The 21,205-nt window shown below is 37.4% G+C and overlaps 3 protein-coding genes across 3 annotated transcripts; 2 read left to right on the top strand and 1 right to left on the bottom strand.

Moving 5' to 3' along the window:
- Positions 1-1,253: 1,253 nt before the first annotated feature.
- LOC117558326 lies at positions 1,254-5,592 on the top strand. Its single transcript, XM_034234428.1, has 6 exons — positions 1,254-1,514; positions 2,575-2,754; positions 2,831-3,088; positions 4,135-4,233; positions 4,531-4,548; positions 4,927-5,592. The coding sequence occupies exons 1-6, from the start codon at positions 1,436-1,438 to the stop codon at positions 5,010-5,012; spliced, it is 720 nt and encodes a 239-aa protein (XP_034090319.1). The 5' UTR covers positions 1,254-1,435; the 3' UTR covers positions 5,013-5,592.
- A 2,036-nt stretch (positions 5,593-7,628) lies between these two features.
- cdc20 (cell division cycle 20 homolog) lies at positions 7,629-11,417 on the top strand. Its single transcript, XM_034234632.1, has 11 exons — positions 7,629-7,742; positions 8,089-8,300; positions 8,389-8,531; positions 8,619-8,715; positions 8,814-8,939; positions 9,065-9,261; positions 9,474-9,568; positions 9,655-9,883; positions 10,479-10,604; positions 10,737-10,854; positions 10,970-11,417. Exons 2-11 carry the CDS (start codon positions 8,111-8,113, stop codon positions 11,146-11,148), a joined length of 1,500 nt encoding a protein of 499 aa, XP_034090523.1. The 5' UTR covers positions 7,629-7,742; positions 8,089-8,110; the 3' UTR covers positions 11,149-11,417.
- Positions 11,418-12,489: 1,072 nt separating this feature from the next.
- On the bottom strand, positions 12,490-16,688 carry elovl1a (ELOVL fatty acid elongase 1a). Its single transcript, XM_034234633.1, has 8 exons — positions 16,390-16,688; positions 15,558-15,651; positions 15,122-15,312; positions 14,949-15,029; positions 14,516-14,572; positions 14,298-14,403; positions 13,925-14,064; positions 12,490-13,821 (listed from the first exon to the last, which is right to left on the bottom strand). Exons 2-8 carry the CDS (start codon positions 15,616-15,618, stop codon positions 13,498-13,500), a joined length of 960 nt encoding a protein of 319 aa, XP_034090524.1. The 5' UTR covers positions 15,619-15,651; positions 16,390-16,688; the 3' UTR covers positions 12,490-13,497.
- Between the last annotated feature and the right edge of the window lie 4,517 nt (positions 16,689-21,205).

The following is a 21,205-nucleotide window of genomic DNA, read 5'->3' as shown; positions in this document are numbered from 1 at the left end:
GAGTGGAGGGACCTTTCAAGTATGTTTACCAGAAACTCTTAGTTTTTTAACCCTGAGTTTACCGTGTCCAGAGATGTTTGAGTTCTTCACTATTGCCAACATTGAGCAAAGGAAATCCTCAAGCATGGCCACATTGATCAGCTCTACTAATGGTCCTACATTCAAAAAAAGAAATATTGTGATCTTAATGAAAATTGCTGTGGTCATTTAGTATGTGTTATAATATGTAATTATTCCCTGAAGCTTTAATGTGTAAGCATTTTATGAATAAAGTGCAGGCAAATTAACTATAGCTTTAAGACACATTTTATAGAGAAAAATCAAGCAATATTTCACTTATAATGAGTTATTCAATAAGTAAAAAAAGGAAAATGCTCAAAACTGTATTACTGTCAGTTTGCCTAAGTGTATTTGATCAAGTTCTTTATTAGTACAACAATAACATTGAATCAGATGTTGGCCACAAAAATCGTGCTCTATCGAACTCAAGAAAAAGGGTACAAATTGTCTTATTACTGGCATCAGTAGGCTACAATGCACATTGTAGATGTATAACTATAGAGTAAAAGTATTTTAAAACGATCATGTTTTATACTTTAAATAAGATGTTGAATTAAGGACTTTGTCCTTATCTGTGGCGAAGGGTTTCTTGTTGCCATTATATTCCAGAAGATTAGCCTACAACATTGGTCTGTTGGTTTGCGCCACAGATGGTTGGGGAGGGAGAAGCGAGGGAGTCAGCCACTGCAAGATTAAGATGAACCTTTATTAATTCCTTGGGGAGATTCCGTTTTCCACACATATTTTTAGGAAGCGTGCAAATACACACATGCATTAGAAAACAGGCATAGGTGCCAGGGAGCAATTGGGCTCTCCAGCTGTCAATTTTGGCCTCTTTGGGACTCGAACCTGCGACCCTCCGGTTACAAAGCCAAGTACATATCGCGATGGTACATACAGTTGAGCTACTGCCGCGCATGTTGCCATAGTTACCCTTTCAGGGTTGGTTGAAATTCTCTCTTTATAAATCCATCGTTTAACTAACTTCTACTGCTTCTCAGTGTTTGTGTTGGCTTGGATGGTCACCTTTACCTTCAGGAGGTTATTTGTTATCTTAAACTCACTTTCTAAGGCACAAACGGCAAACCTGTTAAACTGAATCTGCGAGAGAGCACCTCCCATTTACGCAGTAGCTGCATTAACCAATCAGAGGAGAGAAGGTGGTCCATTTAAAGAAAAGTCTGTCAAAACGAAACAGTGGAGTGGAGCAGATTGGTGTTGATGTCCGTGACCGTCTGAAGTATTTCGTTTTGGCTGTTTTCTATTCCCTGGTTTCGCTTAAATGGCTTAAAACAATCCGTGCTATTTATAACTCGGGAGACTTTTATCCTTCCTTTACGGGTTAAAAATAACGGGACAACAATTCGCGTTAGAAATGCAGTTTCTTGGCCATTTCCTTGGTCTTCTTGTGCTAACTACATGCGAGTTATCACTGTGTTTTCCTGTTCCAGTAGGTAAGAAGCGTGTCCCTTTGCATTGCTTTACTCCTGGTTAAGACTTCACACGATTGTTAAAACTTGTTTATGCATTTAATTAGCCTTTGCAAGCAGCTAACGTCACTATTTGTTGCTGCTCATGCATTATATTTGGAAAGATTAATCAGTAAAGTGAGAACACTTACTCCTCTACTTGTCACAGGACAAAATGTTATTGTACAGCTGACTTAGACTGTCATATTAATCTATACAATGTCAATACGAGCCCTGCAATAAATCCTGTCTTTAGCTCAGTCTTTGTTGACACAGTGTTAGTTCCCCCTTATGGTTATTTATGAGGTCACATTAGTTGTGGTTTCGTATTGGACTATGTCAAATAGAAAGTTAGGTGTATCACCCAGATCTATTTACAAACCTAGAGGAACAGATCATTAAAAACACCTCACAACATCATGCAATGCTAAATGTAACTATCTGACAGTGTTAACAAAAACATGAGATTTCAGTAATATAATGATAACTTCAATTCAAATGCATTTTAATGTAAGACTTATTGTAGGTCTGCAATGTGAGATTGACCAGGTAGGCTATACCTAATAAAACTGGTCACATTGCAAACTACTTGTTATACTTTTACAAATGCAATTAGACTATATACATTACAGATTAACCTTGAACAATGCATTGTAATAGTTAAAAACTTTAATCATTAAATGTGGTTGGATCTAGTGCCCTTTAGACCATAATTACAAAGACCTGTTGTAAAAACATTGATCATTTTAACAATTTGAAAAGGACTCTTTATTAGAATGAAGCGTTTTACTTTAAGTATCACAGGTATGATCTATTTATGCCATGCAAACTTAAATATTTACGCAGCACTTATTCTAAATGAAAAATCATACATTTGAATATTTTCTTCACACATTAGCTCACATTTTAGCCTGTTTGTAATCATCTGTTTCTTAACATGAAAGCTTTCTTACCGGGATTTACCAGAGTTTACTGTAACGTTTGGATTATTCCTTATTTTCAATGTTTGAGTGTTAATCTATGTATTTTATATTCCCCTCATTAGACACCGTCATCGTGCAGGTCCAGCAGTGGGGAGTGGTGGGGGCTCAGCAGGTCGCAGAGCAAGTCCTTCTCAATGGAGTCTCTTTAAAAGACAAAAGCCAGGAAGTTGACAGCATTATTCAAACCATGTCAGTTGATTCATTCCCAACTCTTATCAATGTGAACCAGACTTCCATCCTGAGTAAGAAAATCAACATGTACAATTTTGGACAGGGATGGTCAGTCAAACATTTGTCAACAGCCTTCTTCCTCTTTAGGTAACCACACTGTTCTCCGTTCTCGAGAATGCATACTGGAGGGGTCTCAGCTGCTCTGGGCTGACCGTGTCTTCTACGATGGGAAGGTGTATCTGACTCTGGACCACACTGACACGTGGACAGCACACGTACCGGAAGCACTGGCCTTCAAAGTGTTGTGGGAGAAGGAAGAGCAGCGCACAAAAATTGAGAGTCCCCGCCTGCAGGAGGAATGCGTCAAGCTGATGAAAGAACTGATGCTTTCTCAGGAGCAGTCTGGTATATATTCTTTTTAGCTTTTGGAAAAATGTGAAACTAACATCAACCCAATAACAAATAAGTATGCTTTTAAAATGTTTGTATTTGATTAAGAACTTAATTTAAAAGTTAGGATCAATGCAATTTAACATAGTTACAATACAGAGCATGACACTGATATGCTACAGAGAGAGTTTTAGCTGTGACTAATTGTCAACTCTTGTCCCAATTTTTGCTTTCTTATGTCAAGATGAGTTAAAGATAAACAGCTTTCAGTATAAAAAAAACCCAATACATTCCAAATATTGAAATACAATAAATATGCACATACACTATTACACCGTGCAATTTACAGGAAAATTGAAAATGCTTTTAGACAATTATTCTTAAGGATTTTATTTGTGGAATTACTTTTATTTCTGTTGGAAATGCGTTCCAGAGTTGAAGGTCCTTTATGAAGAAAGCTGGTTGTTCAAATTTAGATCTACCTGGTATTTTAAAGTTGCCATTGACCACATGCTCCTAGTTTCTTTGTTACCATCTGGTCTTTAGATATATCTGGAAACAGGCTCTTGGGCTGCACTGTTAAACATTTTTAAAACGAATTTGAGAAAACCCAAATTATTAGATGTATTACTGCAGTAATTTTAACTATAAAGGTATGTATGAAAATGGTAGCATTAATATACATAGTTGTGACAATAAGAGGCCTGTATCATGAATAATCAGGACAACCTTTTTTGTAATGTAATGCAGCCAGCACCCATTCTACATTTTCATTCACTGCTGTGAACAAATGTACAATACCTGTAGTGAGACCAACATGTACTTGTCTAGTAGCTTTGAAAATCAGGAGAGAAAAAGCCTTAATGCCTAACTGGTGGAGGCAGCTGATGGTGTTTAACTGTAAGTCATATGACACGATGGAAAAAAAGAAAGGTTATTAATTAATTGAAAACAAAACAATAGTTTGTCACTACGATTGCAACAGTTCATCTCTACATACAATTTCCCACACATTTTTACCGTGACCATTTTTACAGATCTATTTTCTTTTCTTTTTCCAGTTCCAGGGATACCTTTGCCTCAGTTCCTCGTTCCAATCTTGGCAGTCCTGGTGTTTATAGGTCTAATCATGATCACTATCCTCCTCTCTAAAAAACAAGGTGAGTAAATAAGAGTCTTACATTTTAAATAATTCTTACAAAAGTTACCGTGCCATTCATCACAGATGTTTGCTCAAAAGCAGCCTTCCAAATCAGCAATAAGCTAGTTTGAAGTGTTGTGCTGCATGTTGTTAGCAGACAGTGGCAGCTACTTCATTTTTTTTTTTAATTCACCATCATAAAATGCTCCATATCATGGCTGTATTGTTGTCACATGATTTGGGTATGGAGTCTCATGCTCACAGGGGAATATAAAGCATAGTCATGTGCTTTGTCTTTCTCACACTCTCTGCTTAGGTCTGAGGCACCCTGGAGGTAAGAAAACAACATTCCAGTTTTCTCTTAAGTTCCTGAAGACTTTTCTGATAACAGTCTTGGGATGAAGGGAGGGGTTACATATTAAATCAACTTAAAGCCAGATACCATTTGTATGGAAATGTTTGTTTTTTTTGTCCTCCTGATTCACCATGACTTCACTTTTATTACTGAATACATTTTATTACTGAATTTCATACATAATATGACTGAAGTTGTCAGGTCAGACAGGGACCATCCTAGCGTCAGAAATAAAACATAGTGAATGCTGATAAGAATTGTTCTAGGAATGACGTCTAATAATTGAAAACAGCGAGTGAGAGTGCTGAGCTTATTATGTTTATGTCTTTTTTTCTGTGCTTTTTGTTTTTCTTGCAGGTGTTCTTGGCTCGATAATACATTACCCTAAAGACATCGGTGAGACCGCTCCAGAAATAAAAGGCAATGGTTACCGTACCTTGTAGTTGAAAGCTCCAGCCGATGAACAGAACCATGTTTGAGCTTTTCCTCCATTTCTACTGTTGAATGTCCCCCTGCTGATTCACCATTGGACAGTGTTGCTTCATTAATGGAACCAACATTTTCCAACAGTAACAACTGCCCCAATGTTTGAAACCCCTGTGGTCTGGATTCCAGGTTATTTAATGCACTTTAATGTTTGTACCACACTGAATTAACACATTGCATATGCATTTAATATATATACATATTCTTATAAACGCACACACCCAAAGAAATGAAAACATAATCACTGCCTAAAGCAATGTACAAGCTTCTTTTTGCAAAATAAATAACCATATGGGCAGATGTTTTAATTATTTCTGGACTGAGCTAATCCGGTAAACAATGCATGTGTATGTCACATGGAACTCTGCCAAACACTGGATGAACTGTTGAGGTGTCTTGTTATCCAAAGAGTGTGCTGCATACTTGTGATTTTCACATTTCTTTGTGATACGTTTTTGTGACTGTCTATATGTTCCCCTATTATTTGTTTGTGTGACATTTGAGAAAAATGTTCTATTAAAAATTACTTTTATGGAATATTTGTCAGATTTATTTTCTCATTCAGAGTCAGATTGCCCTATTGATTATGTATTCTAAACAAGAATTCATTTCGCCCCATTTTATATTATAACAGGTTTGGGCTTCACAGAAATATATACAAATTAAGATATACATTTATATTTAAATTTGCTTTTTGTGCATCACTCTGTATAAGATATAGTGTAGTGGCCACATCAAGATTCAAGGCTTGTATTGTCCTTTGTACATAGCTACAGTGTAGTTTTGACAATGAAAATCTTAGGTCACAGGCTCTTCCAACAGTGCAACACAATAAAACAGATAATAGTGCAAGTAAATAAAATAGAATATAATAGAAATAGTGGAGAATAGTCTATATACAAGTAATTGGAATATTGATATATATAAGTTGCAAACCGATGACTGTTATGGATGTTCTTTCAAAAGTTCACTTAACGAAAATCCAAGTTTTATTTTGTCTCCCACACTAAAATCCATTTGAAAAACAACTACAAAAATGACAAACAACCTATAAAATAGTTTTAGAACTTGTTAAACCTGTGTCAATAACCTAAACATTTGAGCAAAACAGACAGGGCTGAAATGGCTCTTACAGATGGCTAATGTAGCAGGAAAAGAGTTGGACATTTGCACCTCATCATTAGTCAGTCATACACTTTTATAAAATGTGTTTGTGTGATGATTTCAAGATAGTTGAAAAGTTTCCACATTGACATTCATTTCCATAATTATTGTTTTAATTCTCTGGGAAACAATTGTTTTTAATATCAAAGTTATCTTGCTTGATACTAGCAAAACAATCAAAAAGAGCAGTATCAACTGCCTGCCGTTATCCTTCTGCTCTTCTGGCACATATAATCTTATGAGGGCCAGATTTGATCATTTTTGATAAAGTTTTAGTCAGAGACATAATGTTTATCTTGATGTCAATGTTAATTTCTGTGATTGACTTGAATGTTTGAATTTATTTATTTTTATACTTGATTTCGAACACCAAATTTCCCATGATAACAGATTTGCATTGGGAGCCCACTGAGAACTAATACTGTATATCTTATTTATTTTAATTTCAAGAAAACATGCTTCCTGGATTTAGCAAAGAGTTTTTTATTCACACATACATCAGATGATATACCGTGGTCTGTGTCTGAAATAAAGTTTGTATTATAAGTATTCTAAATGAATCGATACAAAAACAAGTTGTATCGTTAGGGGCTTTACTGATTTGTTGGCACACTATCCATTATGCATGAGGTGGACATTTCCACTAATCGATCAAGAACTTAATCTAATTCATATCCATAAGGAAACTTGGTATTTTATCAAATAGCAGAGACACAAACACTTGTTTCACTGGACAGACATGACCAGAACATGACACAAACTGAACTCTACCCAACTGTAAACATTTATGTGCACCAACAACTATGTATATTACAGACATGCATTTAAAGATATATTCCATTTCTCAATATACTTAATAGAATTGTATGAAACATTTGAATAACGTTTGGCTTTCTGTCTCCCTATCTTTGAAAGGTCGGATGCTTAAGAAAAATGTCAAATAAGAGCCATATTGACCCAACACTAGAACAATGTACATTTATTATTTATATTTCAGAAATATTTTGGACTGTTTATTTCTTGTGTCTTAATTTCTCCTATGTACATTGCCTTGTTTTTTTATGCGCTGCAACGCAAACATTTCCCAAATTGAGATCAATTAAGTACCTATCTATCTATATATTGTTTCTGCAGCATAATAATAAAATAGCAAAAGAAAAAGATATATAAAAATAAAACATAGTTGTATACACTTTTACTCTCTTAATCCTTATTCAGAACATTTTGATTCTTACAATTTTAATGAACTCTGTTCTTGTCTACGTTTGACACAATCAAAACGTTATCATAATTTGTCCGATAGGTGGCGGTATATTTCTGGGGAGGGAGTTTCTTCCACCAATCACATCAACGCATTCGTAAAATGCCTGCTGGTAACGGCCGCTTCTTGAACAAACCAATCACAGGAGCGTTTACAGGGATTTAAACCGTGTGTCGTCATTGTCCCGAAATTCAAACTTTAGAAAGAAACGAGAGAGGAACAACAGGGTTTGCTGCAGGAAAGTCAACGTTTCATTCAAGAGGTGAGGTCATAATCTTTTCATTGTAAAAGCCTACTTTTGAATATAATATTTAAGCTGTTTTGAATGCTGAATTGAATGCTAACCTGTTATCATTCACGTCATGGTCAACTAGCTATGATAAACGAAATATAATTATAATATTTGAACGCTAGACGGGTTAAGCTGCTGTGAAACGACTTCTTGTTTGAATTTTTTGCCGAATTAAATTAATAACGTTTTCTGGCTCACACCAGCCGCTGCAGAAGCTGAAGTTGGATCCAAGCGTTAGCATTTGTCGCCCATTACGCTAACGGACCGTGTTAATATTATTACTGTGTTAACTTATTATTACTATTTTCCCTGACAGGCTGTGTGAAAACCTGGATAAAATGGCGCAGTTTGGGTTTGAGAACGACATCCACAGTATCCTGAAGCTGGATATGCCCATCACAAACGCTCCCATGGCAAGGTGGCAGAGGAAGGCCAGTTCTTCTAACGCCTCTGCGCTGAACGGCCTGTCGCCTGGCAAGTCTGCCAATGTGTCTCTTAGTACAACAAAAACGCCCAACAAAACACCAGGTAGTTTGTGCAACTCTATCCATGCAACGTAAAAACGCTCTGTGTTTTGTTTCTGGAGATTTTAACCACTTTTTTTTTTGTATTGTAGGCAAAAATAAAAAACAAACACCCTCTAAGATGGGAGGCGACCGCTTCATACCTACCAGAAACAGCTATCAAATGGATGTTGCAAGCTTTCTGCTCACTAAGGAGAATGAAACTGTGGACACAAACGAACAAAATGCAACATCGGTACGTTTAAAAAATATTGATTTATCTTTTAGTGATCCTATAGTTAAATAAAGATTGTATTTATTAAGATCATATGTGTCTCTAAAGGAAAACCAAAAGGCCATGTCGATGTCACTAAACGGATACAACATTGAAGAGGCAAAGATCCTGCATCTTGGAGGGAAGCCGCTGAATGCTCCAGAAGGTAAAGATGTGTTTGTCAACATGCTGCATCGCCAGAATATTGCATACATATAAAAGGGGTGTCTGGGAATTAACCATTTATTTGTGTCCTATTTACAGGGTATCAAAACAACTTGAAAGTGCTTTACAGTCAGGGTGCAACACCTGCCTCTGTCAAAAAGACACGGCACATTTCTTCAACTCCTGACAGAATCTTGGATGCTCCTGAGCTTCGTAATGATTTCTGTAAGTTTGGCACTTCGAGGTTGTTCCTTTAACACTGCTGCATATTAGTGATGTAAAGAAGGTTTTATGCAAGAAGGTGCTACTGTACAATTAGCCAGCATTAATTGTCTTTTTTTCCTCCACAGATTTGAATTTGCTTGACTGGAGCAGTTGCAATGTTTTGGCTGTGGCGCTTCATAACTGTGTTTACCTGTTGGATGCCTCTCAAGGAGAGATCACTCTTCTCATGAAGCTGGAACGTGAGGAGGACTACATCTGCTCACTGTCCTGGACCAAAGAGGGAAGCTACCTCGCTATTGGAACCAGTGACTGCCAAACTCAGGTTAGTTCGCTGAGGAACACACGACTTGAGTACACAATAAAATGTCTTTATTCGTCCCACAAATGGGAAGTTACAGCAATGTAAAGATAGAGATGATTAAAATGGAACACTATTATATAAAAGGCATGCACATTGTATTTAAAATAAGGACATGTGGCAATAAAATATCTGCTTTCTTATTTGCTTTTAATTATGACGTTTTATTTTCTTAGTTATGGGATGTTTACAACCAGAAGCATCTCCGCAGCATGGCCAGCCACACGTCTAGAGTTGTGAGCCTGAGCTGGAATGACCATGTTCTCTCCAGGTACATTTTCCCCCATATTTCTCATACAAAAGACAAACTTCTAGTTGTGTTTGTTAGAGACTCAAATATGTTTCTCTCTATCCTAGTGGCTCAAGATCAGGACACATCCACCATCATGATGTGAGGGTGGCAAACCACCACATTGCGACTCTCACTGGTCACTCACAGGAAGTGTGTGGGCTGCAGTGGTCCCCTGATGGGCGATACCTGGCCAGTGGGGGCAATGACAACATGGTGTACGTTTGGCCCCGTGTGCAGGATGGCCCCGCCAACCAGGCCGTCCACTCCTGGAGTGAACATCAAGGAGCTGTTAAGGTGAGCATCAAAATGGCCCAAGTGATTTGCTTAGCCATTTTCTACACTCACTTTTATTTCACCTTTTAAAAGAAAACACTCTTTCCTTTACGCTTTCAAATATGTGCACACAAGAACCCTACACAATAGACTGCCCTGCACTTTAGCTAATGCTCAAACCATGAGATCAACTTTTTAATTTGTTGTCTTCCCCCCCCCCCCCCCCCCCCCCCATCCCATCATGTTGATGTCAAGTAACCTAATTTTATCAAATGGGCAGCGTATAGTTTTAGTGGAATCTTTTGACACAAATGGAATACAATATTCAGAACGATCTTAATCAGTAGATCAACCAAAACATGTTTTTGTTACCACAGAATTAACCCTTCATGTCCAGAGAGGCAGCGGTTAACATGTCAGATTCTGCTATGTTGCACCACCATGTTTATACGTTAGCTCAGAACAGACAAACTCTAGCTCTACATGAAGCCTTTAGCATTTGTATTTGACACAAAGGCTACCGCAGTTCTCCAGAACTGCAGTAATACCAGCCACAATTTATTCCATAGACTGTAAAAGCTTGAAAAACTAACTTTTGGATGTGTTGACATTCTAGGCTTTGGCCTGGTGTCCGTGGCAGCCAAACATCCTGGCATCTGGAGGTGGAACCAGTGACCGTCACATTCGCATCTGGAATGTAAACAGTGGCTTCTGCATCAGTTCGCTTGACACTCAGTCCCAGGTACATACCACAGCTAGAACCTCAATGCTTATTTCAGTCAAAAAGGATTACATTTGAAAATGTATTTAACTTCAACATAACAACATGGGGGTTGTCCCTTTTCTCATCGTAAACAATAACTTTGCATTTCAGATTTCATCCCTGGTGTTCGCACCAAACTACAAGGAGCTGGTCTCCGCCCATGGATATGCCCACAACAATGTCGTTATCTGGAAGTACCCCTCTCTAACAAGGGTTGCAGAACTCAATGGTAAGTCGGTAAAAAGACAAGACATGGGGGAGTAAAGGAACAAAAAGAAAAATAGAAGAAACTATCCACATTGTTTGCTTCCTGTTGGTCTGAATGTGTTATTTTTTAATTACAGGCCACGAGGATAGAGTTCTCAGTTTGATTCTGAGCCCAGACTTCTCCACCGTTGCGACTGTTGCTGGAGACGAGACCATCCGTATGTGGAAGAGCTTTGAACTGGATCCTATTAAGAAGAAGGCCAAAGAGAGGCTGGCCAAATCAACTAGCGGTGTCATTCACCAGTCTATCAGATGATGTGCTTTGTCTTATGAAAGGATTTTCTGTCCATGCCGGTTGAGTTATGTGCAAATGTTTTATTTCATCCATAATAAAGATATCTACCCAGTGTTTTAGCTGTAACTGACAAGTTCCTGCAGTGTTGGAATTGGTCCCAAGTGTTTATACAGGATTAATCATGTGGTAAAGTACAAGTTTTGAATCAGAAAGTGTATATATGACCTTGGCTTTTGTTTATAATCTGGATGTATTTGACTTGGTTTTAAATAAATTGTTTGATTACCCAATGTTTTGCTTCTGTCAGTTAACTGGCATGTGCTAATAATTCACATAATGGTGATAGCCTTTTTTAAATGTGTGCCATGTCGTAACATCTACCAACCCACATTTTATCTTTTTTGTTCTTGCCCAAAATGCAGCTTGCCTCTGGTTTGGTTTCAACTTCTATTGTCTACGTCAATATCTGATCACTTAAATCCGTGTCCTCAGGAACTGTTATATACATCACCCTGCATATTTCCAAACCCGCTTGCTGTGTTTTCTATAGAATTCACTAAAAGTCCTGTTGAGGTCACCGTATCTGATATTTAACCAACACCTGCTGCAGTGTCCCTATTTCAATGATGCATGGTAACTGATTAACATGAGTTCATTACTCTCAAGCCCAGCATCTGATAAAGTAGTTTAATGTAAGTCTCAACCAAAACTAATGTATTGTCTGACTGGATTTGTTGTAAACTATTACCATGTAGCTGAGTAATCTAAAGATATACGTCAATATTTAGGATTTACAGGAATTGATAACTAATGCTGTGACCTTTTCTCTCGTCATTGTTAATTGACAGTTTTTTTTTAATCAACCCCAGTACTGGTTTGAATAGCATGACTTGCTAATATGCAACAATGTTGGAATGTGAAGCATTTGATTCCAAGGGCACAGATAACGATCAGATTATCTGCAGTTCATCTCGAACCAACCTGCGCCACTGCATTACATTAATGTTTTGAGTTCTTTAGTGAAGATCCACAAACTATTTTGGTTTTTATATACATTAACCCGTTTTCTTGTATTGATGCTTTGTCCTCTTTCACTCTAAGAATCTAAGGATTCACCTGGTGTAGACAATTATTAAAATATAAATTATTCACTTGGGTAAAAAAGTTGAACAAGAATTCTCTAGGAGACGTGTGGCGCAGTGGAATAGGCGTTGGTATCAGGGGGAGCACAGGTTCAAACCCCACTGCAGTCAGCATGTCGTTGTGTCCCTGGGCAAGACACTTCACCCCAAATTGCGGGGATTGTCAACAGTATTGAGTATGTAAGTCGCTTTGGATAAAAGCGTCTAACAAGTAACAACATAATTACAAAACATCTTTATTTCTGCTTAAGTCAGAAACAGGTAAATCTACTAAACATTGAAGGTTCATTGTAACAAACAGCTCAAGGATACACTTTGACATCCAATCTGAAGTATTTATGCCAAATATCAAATGAAATTTTAAAAGGCTGGCAGTACTTCAAAACGACTTCATCTGTCATCAGTGCACATGTGTAATATAAAACAGTAAAAACACTGGTAGGTTTACAAAACAACATTCATTCTGCAGGGATATTCAGAAACAGTGCTCTTTTTTCTGATTTGAATTTGATAGGAAGTGTATTAACTTCCTGCGAGCCCCTGCAGTGTGCTGAGAAACAGACCATGCCGGGTTCCAAAACTCAAAATGGAAAACAGTTTATATGTCACTACCTAAATGCATTAATACTGTAATATACAGTATAACATTTATTTTCCACAATTCCAAAAATTGAAAAAATAAAATTGAGGTGTGGTATGTCTTTTTGAAAAGTGCACACCCCAACTGCTTTCCAAATGACACAGACCTTTATCTAAAAAGATTTATTTCAAAAAGATAAATAAAAACAACAAAACTGAATATTTGACATTTACAACAACAGCTTTGTTTTGTAGCAGGTATTTAAATTTGCTGGTCTTTAGTGGAAACTGTGTGATAAACAATAGTCCTGCCCGCTAGACAGTAGGTCAGGCTGGTGCGGACCAAGCCTGAGTTGAAGATACCATCAGTGACAAAGTGAGCACCAATCTTCATACAGTGTTCATCACAGTTAATCGTTTTCACAACAACTAACAAACACAATGTGGCAAGAAGAGATCTTCACCAAAACACCCATCAAAAACAAGTGTGCATAAGACTAAATGTATATAGAACATGTAAAGTTTAGAAGTAACATATTGAAATTGTGCCAATCCAATATGCTACTAGGTCTGAATGCTGGATGACACTTTCAAGGTAGCTCTATATCAACTTCTTGTATGTCTCCTCCTGATTTCCAAAGTCACAAAGTTAGATTTCCTTTACTTTGCCCATGACGAGTTTGCTCATGACGAAATTGCCGTTGGTGTGGTGGTGCCCATTTCCATTCTCCATGTGTTTCCCGTTGGCCAACACAGCGATAGGTTTACTGGCTGAGCCGTTCTGTTTTGGCATTTCCTCCACAGAAGGAAGCCGCTTTCCCTTAATGTAGGCCTGAATCCAGAAATTAGAGAAGAGGAGGAAGAAGAAGGTGCCATACATCCAAATCAGGTGGATATACATGGGAATCTGGTAGTCACACTTTTCCATGAAGTAGTACTGGCTGATGTGAGCTGAGACGATGACAAACTGTATCTGTACAAAAAACAGAGAAAGGAGAAATTGTTATTGAAAATCTTATTCTACGCTCGATCCAATTTAAAATCATAATATATGCCAGTAATATTATAGGACATACAAGCTGGATGGCGGTCATGTATTTTTTCCACCAAAGGTATTTCTGGAAGCGAGGTCCTGAAGCAGAGAGTAGGTAGTAGAAGTACATGATAACGTGGACAACTGCATTCACCATGGCATGGAAGCAGCCCATTCCTCCAGCTTGAAAGGGGGAAAACAGGAAATTAATTGATAAAACATTTTAAAACAACTGTACAGGGATCTCTTCAAATATTGTTTGGGCGTTGAATTTTCATTCTTTTGGATTCATAGTAGCACACTCGCAATATATAATTTAAGGACGTTTTAAGCCATTTCTAGAGCTAAAATAGTTTGTTTATGCATATTATGTGTGTGAAATGGATTACTTTGATGTGATGCAGAGTAAACCTTACCAGGAGTCAGGGTGATGCCCCACCACCACGTCCAGGGCATGAAGGAGTGATGGAAAACGTGCAGAAATGTGATCTGGCTTTGTTTCTTCCTCAGCACAAAGAATACCTAAAAAAAGAAAAGAAAGTAGGATAAGCATAAGTTTACACGCACAAAAGCCATGTCTCTAGAAGGTCAGATAATCAAATAAGGAAAATGTTTGAGATGAGAATGTCCTTACTGTGTCAAGGAGTTCGAAATATTTGGACATATAAAACATGTAACACACTCGAATCATCTGGGGAAAGAAAAATAAGAAAATGAATGTCAAAGATTCATATATCCATCTTAACCAGACAATAATCTTTGTTTTTCTGCCTTCAGAACAGTTACAAACCACGAAAGAGCATTATGGCCAGGCCAAAGGAAAGGAAAATCTTTATTTTGTACTTTGAAAATAAAAGTAAAATTTTCCAAATAAATATTGGTTAATCTCAAAAGCTCTAGGATTCGACATTTAAACTGTATTATTGAAATGCAAAACACAATTCGTTTTCCCTAATTTCTGCCAGTAATAGCTTTCCATACACACTTTTAATAGTCAGAATCATTTTAGTAGTAGGCCTAAGAGCTTCTTTGCTCCGAGGCAAATGAAAAACAGTGGACTGGCTTACCCGATAAGCCTGAGGGGTGGTTGAGGTGTCAACGAGGTCACATTTCCACGTGTAGGTGGTTGCCCATCCGGCCATCAGGAACTAGATGTAAATAAAACAACAACTTATTATCATCTCAGGTTTGGGAATAAATGGGAATTTTAGTCAGCAAATGGCTTAATCTTTTAGTTTACCTCATAGACAATGAAGGCATTTAGTAAAACCATGCTGAGGTTGTAGACAATCATGGCTGTGTTGAGATGAAAGGGCTTCCTGTTTGCCATCAGGCGAGGTCCAATGTACTTTGAGAAGATTACATAGGTCAACAGGATGAGGTTCATCCCTATAGGTCTCTGCATGAGGGGATAACTTTTGATTCGTTCATCTGGGGAGCACAAAAATACACATTTCTCATCTTAAAAAAGGCATGTCAGTAATGGATACACACACAGATATCTGGTTAAAACTAAATGCAGTTTATATACAGTTTTGTCAGATTCATGAAGTAGTTTAGGAAACTACCCTTTACAAACCATACATTGTATCATTATTCCATTAGATCAGCAGTCATTCATTCATATCTTAACAAAGCAGTGGGGTAAAAACTGTTAAAGTGACAAAGACACTTACCAGTCCTCAATTCTACAAAACTGTAGAATTTTGAAATGATCGATACTGCCGTTTGCGACATGATGACTCCTTGTTTCTTGTCCTATAATCACAACTGAAAGAAAAGAAAAGACAAACAGTCAGGAACCAGGAGATGAAGCCGAGCTGAGTGAGTTTGGTTGGGCAGGTAAGTGACAAAGCAACCTGTCCACCTGCTTCCTCACAGACTGAACAAACAGGAGACAGCTGCACAAGCTCAAACTCCCCTGAGTGCCCTTGTGTTTAAAAAAATAATAATGACAAATCTGTAGGAGCTAATTTCACTGCCTAATCAAAAATGTAGCGTTTAAACTACATATCCTTACTGTTTTAGCACCATGTGTGCCTCGATTAAAAAAAGTGAAAAGCTTTATTTATTTAATTCAGCAACTGAAAAAGAAAACAATGACTCAAAAAAAAACAACCGTTAAAATAAGGATTGTGAAACATCTGAGCCCTTCAGTCAATGTGAAGACAATGAAATACTCTCTTGCTGACTAACAGAGCAAGTCAAACAGGTGAGGCAACGAACTTGGCCCTTATAGCCAGCGTAGCCAACCTCCTAAACTCCCAAGATACAAGCTGATCAGGGATTTCCAGAGGGAAACTACACAGTTTACTCTATTTAAAGCAACAGTATCAACATTTTGCTGTCCTAATCCAGATAAACTATACTGAACTGTTAAATGGGAGATGTGTCTGCCATTTTAAACCATGAAAAGTTTAAAACAAACAATTAACACTTCCACAGGAGAAGCACAGGTACAAATCTCACATTTCTGAAAAATCTAAAGTACTTGCAGTTGTGACTCACCGGCTGAGTCCTCAGTCCTGTGTGTGAGGAAAGCAGCTGCACAGCCACAGCAGGCAGCACTCAATCCAGAGAATCAAACAGATCAGCAGCAGCAGTGAGAGGTGATCAGGTGGAAACCAGACACATGCAGAGATATCCTGTGGGTGGAAGCCTCCAGATGTCCTCAAATGTTGGAAATCCAAAACAGGCTTCACAGGTAAGAAATGGAAAAGAAGCAAGAGACAGAGCAAACTAAGATAACTATGGGAATGTCAGTCAGGCAGGCAGTCCATTTAAACCCCGGGGCACTACTACAAATCTTGCTAGTTTCAGGACCACACCCTGTTTCAGTGCTTAGCCCCACCTTCATATCCTCACTTAGCCTCTCTGCGATTGGTCCTGCCTCATCAATGGTGGTAAAGGGGATGGGGTCATGGAGTTACATGCCTTGGTTAAAGAAATCCACACTCTGGGGCAAAATATGATACACTTATTGACAAACAAAGTTACAGTTTAAAAATAAACAGTATCAAAATTAAGATGCTTCAGTTAATTAGCAAACTAGGCTAAAACAACAACATTTTGATAAAGGTTGCACAATTATTAACCTACGAGGTCACAGGTTCTTTTTTGTGAATTATCTGAATAGTTTAAAAGGAAATAAGGAAGGTTTTTATATTTCAACTTCATTCATGTCCCTCAAACAGGATTTAGGCTAAAGGTGAGATTTCCTATGTTAACTAACCTAACGTCACTTTTAAAGTTGCCCATCCCTGTCACAGAGGTTGGGTACCCGTCCAATCCTTGCCGCTATGACGAGCCCGCCAGAGTTTCTGGTTTAACCTGTTTCATCAGGCATGGGCGTGAGGCCTGCGTAAAGTTGGAAATGTACTCCCCAAGTCGTACGATAGATAAAAGGCAGACTGGAATGAAAAGAATCTCTACACGAGAGGAAGAGGGACAGAAGGGAGGGCGGGGAAAGAGTCATCACTGACTGTTTACATATTGAATGACAGTTTAACACATGGTGGCTCTTCAATTAAGTACATGCATGAAGACCACAGACATTAAATCAATAAATGTTTGATTTATACACAAATATGACATGCTGATGTGGTTTTTGATTTGATTGTTCAGAGGTCGTTTAGTTATTAGCTTTTACCTCTTCTCTCACTCCTCTTTCATAGGCAGGAAAACAGCCTTGGGCTTCAGCATTCTCTCTGTGTGATTGATCAAATAAAGGCTTCAGCTGTAGCTGTGTCTTATATATGAATACAAAACAATCTCTTCTTCTGACAATAACAGAACAAAGTTGACGGAGAAGAGCCGGAGAGACATCTGGGAGTCCATCTTATCAGGTAGAACCTCCCTGAGGACAGTTTGACCCTGACAGGGACAGGATTTGCAGCGTCTTGTAGTTTAATGTGAATTCTGCTCTTAGGAATGGTTAAGTGGCAGGCACAAGGGGACGAGGACTTCACAGTTGGGAAGGAGGATGTGTCACTACTCTCAGAAAATTGTAATGTAAATTCTCCTTCCAATACATCTTCAGTATCTGACATCCATTCGGAGCTCTCCAGTATACTCTTCTAGTTCTTTGCTCCAAGAATTTCACTACAGTTTTAAGATGTTAAGTTCAATGTTTGTTCGTTTGTCAGGTAGACAACATTTCTTGGTATTATTTTTTTCAGAGAAGGCTTGACCAGTGGCTACTGAATGGCCGCTTGAAGGTGTAGCACTCAGTCTCAATTGCCTCAGGTCAGCAAAATTTCAAATGGGAGAGAAACTTTTGTTAACATATTCACCTGTTCAGTTTCACTCATTGATCTCTGAAGAGGGCGATGTATACTGTTTACAACAAGGGTTTCTGCAAAGGAGAAGCTGCACTATATAATTTCTTGCAGAGCTGCCTGCAGTCAAGGATTGGGAATTGTTTGTCAATATGATAAAGCATTGTTGTATTCAAGTTAATTAATTAACTAATGTCTTTATTTAACAGGGACAGTGCACATTAATCATCATTTCTGTAAATGTGCCAGAGTTGGCCAAGAGGCTATTTTTCATCTGTAGACCCTAGACAGATTCTGTAAGTCAACCTAAAGACACATTTCCTTTTAAACAAGTTAATACAGTCACATCAAGTGAAGGATTCATGCAGAAAACTTGTTTCTTACTTTTGATAAATCATTTTCTTTTGTTTGTGTGCAGCTCAGGTAATATCAAAATGTGTTGGTTTAAATAAGGGCTATTGCATTTTGTCGATGTTTTTAACTGAACTCTTAAAATATAGCCCCCTTTGTCCATGTTAAAGATGAATGGAAAGCAAAGCACGACAGAAAAGTTTCCATGTTTTGCACTCTCATATGTTTTTCACCAAGATTGAATGGGAGAATAGGAGTTGTTGTCTCTTACCACTTGGTCAGCTGTTTTTCATAACCGCCATCACACTACACACTACAACAAACTCCCTGTTCTTGTAGGTCTTGTGACTGTTTCACATTGGCTTAATATGTAAGACAAGGTTTGGCCAAATAGAATTAATCAGAAACTAACAAACAACAAAACAGCATAACATCCGTAGCATAGTTCTCTGTCTAATTGCACAGCCAGAGGATAGACAGCGGCCTTGAAACATACCAGCTCATAATCAATCAGCTAATTGTGAAAAATGTAACAGAAAAGATTCCTCAGGAAGTTAAAGGCTGAGCTCAGCTGCTTCACATGAATGAACTAAGTCAGTGATCATGAATGTGGACATGCAATGCGGTATTTTTTGAAATAGCAGGGGAAATTGTTTAGCAAAAGAGTCACCGAAGCTTGTAAATCCACCTTTCAGTGATATGTTCTCCTAGAGCTGCACTGTGTGGTTATTTGTAATGAGACATAACTAGATTCCATTCAAGGTGTCTTATGTAGAGAATGTGTTGTTTCACAATATGGTAATATGGTTGGCAACTGTAGCTGTGTTTCATTCATTGCAATACATTTCAAATCAAGTCAAAGTCAAATATATATAATAAAATACAAGATAACAATTATAAAACTGAACAATGTGTAATTCATTTTGGTTCGGGACTTCTGAGGTATTTAAAATACAAATTATATATTTTAAATTTATTTTTGTTTTAATTACTCAATTTGACAAAACATATGATACATTTAATGATCATTTTACACAAAAAAGTTATGTTGGTGAAATAAGCTAAGGCTTCTAAACCTTTTCAGGTCAGTGTACATTTGTTTTGGTTTGTCAATACTTGAAAATAAAAGACGTGTCACTGATTTAATAAATTAGATTTTTGTTATTGAGTTGAATAAGTTAAAAACGTCTAAACTAAACTAAGCTTAACTGAACTAAACTAAACCAAACTAAACTAGCTTAAACTAAACCAAACTATAATAAACTGGATAACTTAAATTAACCAAAAACATTGAAACAATGACTTCAACTTACTATACTAATAATACTCTGTACAACCTGTTATACAAACTAGGGATGGGTGAGTAGTAAGTCTATTTGAAAGTTAAGGTTTCTCATCAGGACAAATGATTGTGAATACTGACTCAAAATGGGGCGAGGTTTTCTTATAAAGTCACTCTTTTCTTTTCACAGGATCACTTAGAAACTCACCCATCAACATGCTGAACACTGAAAACTCAATCTCTCCGGACACAGGTTTTGTTTTATAAAGACATATCAACAGGGACCAACTTATTAATTTATGGACTATTAAATAAAAAACTGAGATTGCAGTTTAATGTGATAATGATATGGTATTATTTTTAGTAGAAGGGACAATGGTTCACACAAGTTTGGGCAACTCAATTGAGGTTTACTATAATTATAATAATAATTCTACTTTATGTTGCTTTTTTTTTCTTCTAGTGCTCCACTAGAAGTACGATTACCACTGTGTCAAAGGTAAACCGGTCCCACAATGCTGTGTCAATCACCAACCTGGCTGAACATAACCTGTCAGTGTAGTCAGACATATTATTGGTGATTTTTAAACTGAATGAATTACAGTATTTATGCAGAGCATTTCTGGTCCAGACAAGCTTGTGGAGACTCTTCTACCGGCAGAAAAAAATATCGAAAAGGAAAGGTTTATATTTTTCTCTGTTTGGCATGATCTAGCTATATGAAACATATCATTGCCATATTGAGCACAAGGATGATCAGTCTGATACAAAAAGTAAAACGTGCAAATGTTAGGGTGTTATATATATTAATGTACCAATAAGAAGCTAACTATGTTCCAAGACACAAACTAGTTATGATTTATTCATCAAATTAGTTTAGAGAATGTAATATTGCTTTATGTTTTCTGAATGAATGAACCCCCGAGACCATTGTTGACAATGTTGAGCTGAACAGTGAAGGGAGCAACAGCGACACTCAGCGGCCAAACACTGAACTAACAACTAGTTTAAACCTATCGATATTCCCTTGTGTTCTGTTCACATTTCGCACCCTTTGGTAATGTTCGGGTCAAATTGACCCGGGACATATTTCAGGGTTTTAAAAAAATACAGAACTAAATTCAACATGCACAATTCCTTATATATATATTGTCTTTAACTAATTCCCCAACAATATAAATGAAATATATGATTAGTTTTTGAAAATACTCTTTGCTAGATCAAATTTAACAATGGAAGTGTCCATCGTTTTTTGTGATAAAAATGTAATTTTATGTTAAAAAAAAATACACTAATAAAAACTAGGTTTACATTTTGCTCATGCTTTTCTAGCACAAATGTAAATGAAACATTTTTTCATTCATGTTTATTATTTTTAATGTGGCTGTGGGGGTCCTTCAGCGGCTGGCTGTGG

The sequence above is a fragment of the Gymnodraco acuticeps genome, unplaced genomic scaffold, assembly GCF_902827175.1.
Source record: "Gymnodraco acuticeps unplaced genomic scaffold, fGymAcu1.1, whole genome shotgun sequence".
NCBI lineage: Eukaryota > Metazoa > Chordata > Actinopteri > Perciformes > Bathydraconidae > Gymnodraco > Gymnodraco acuticeps.
The sequence above is the reverse complement of the archived record's forward strand: the minus strand, read 5'-3'. Positions and strand labels throughout refer to the sequence as shown.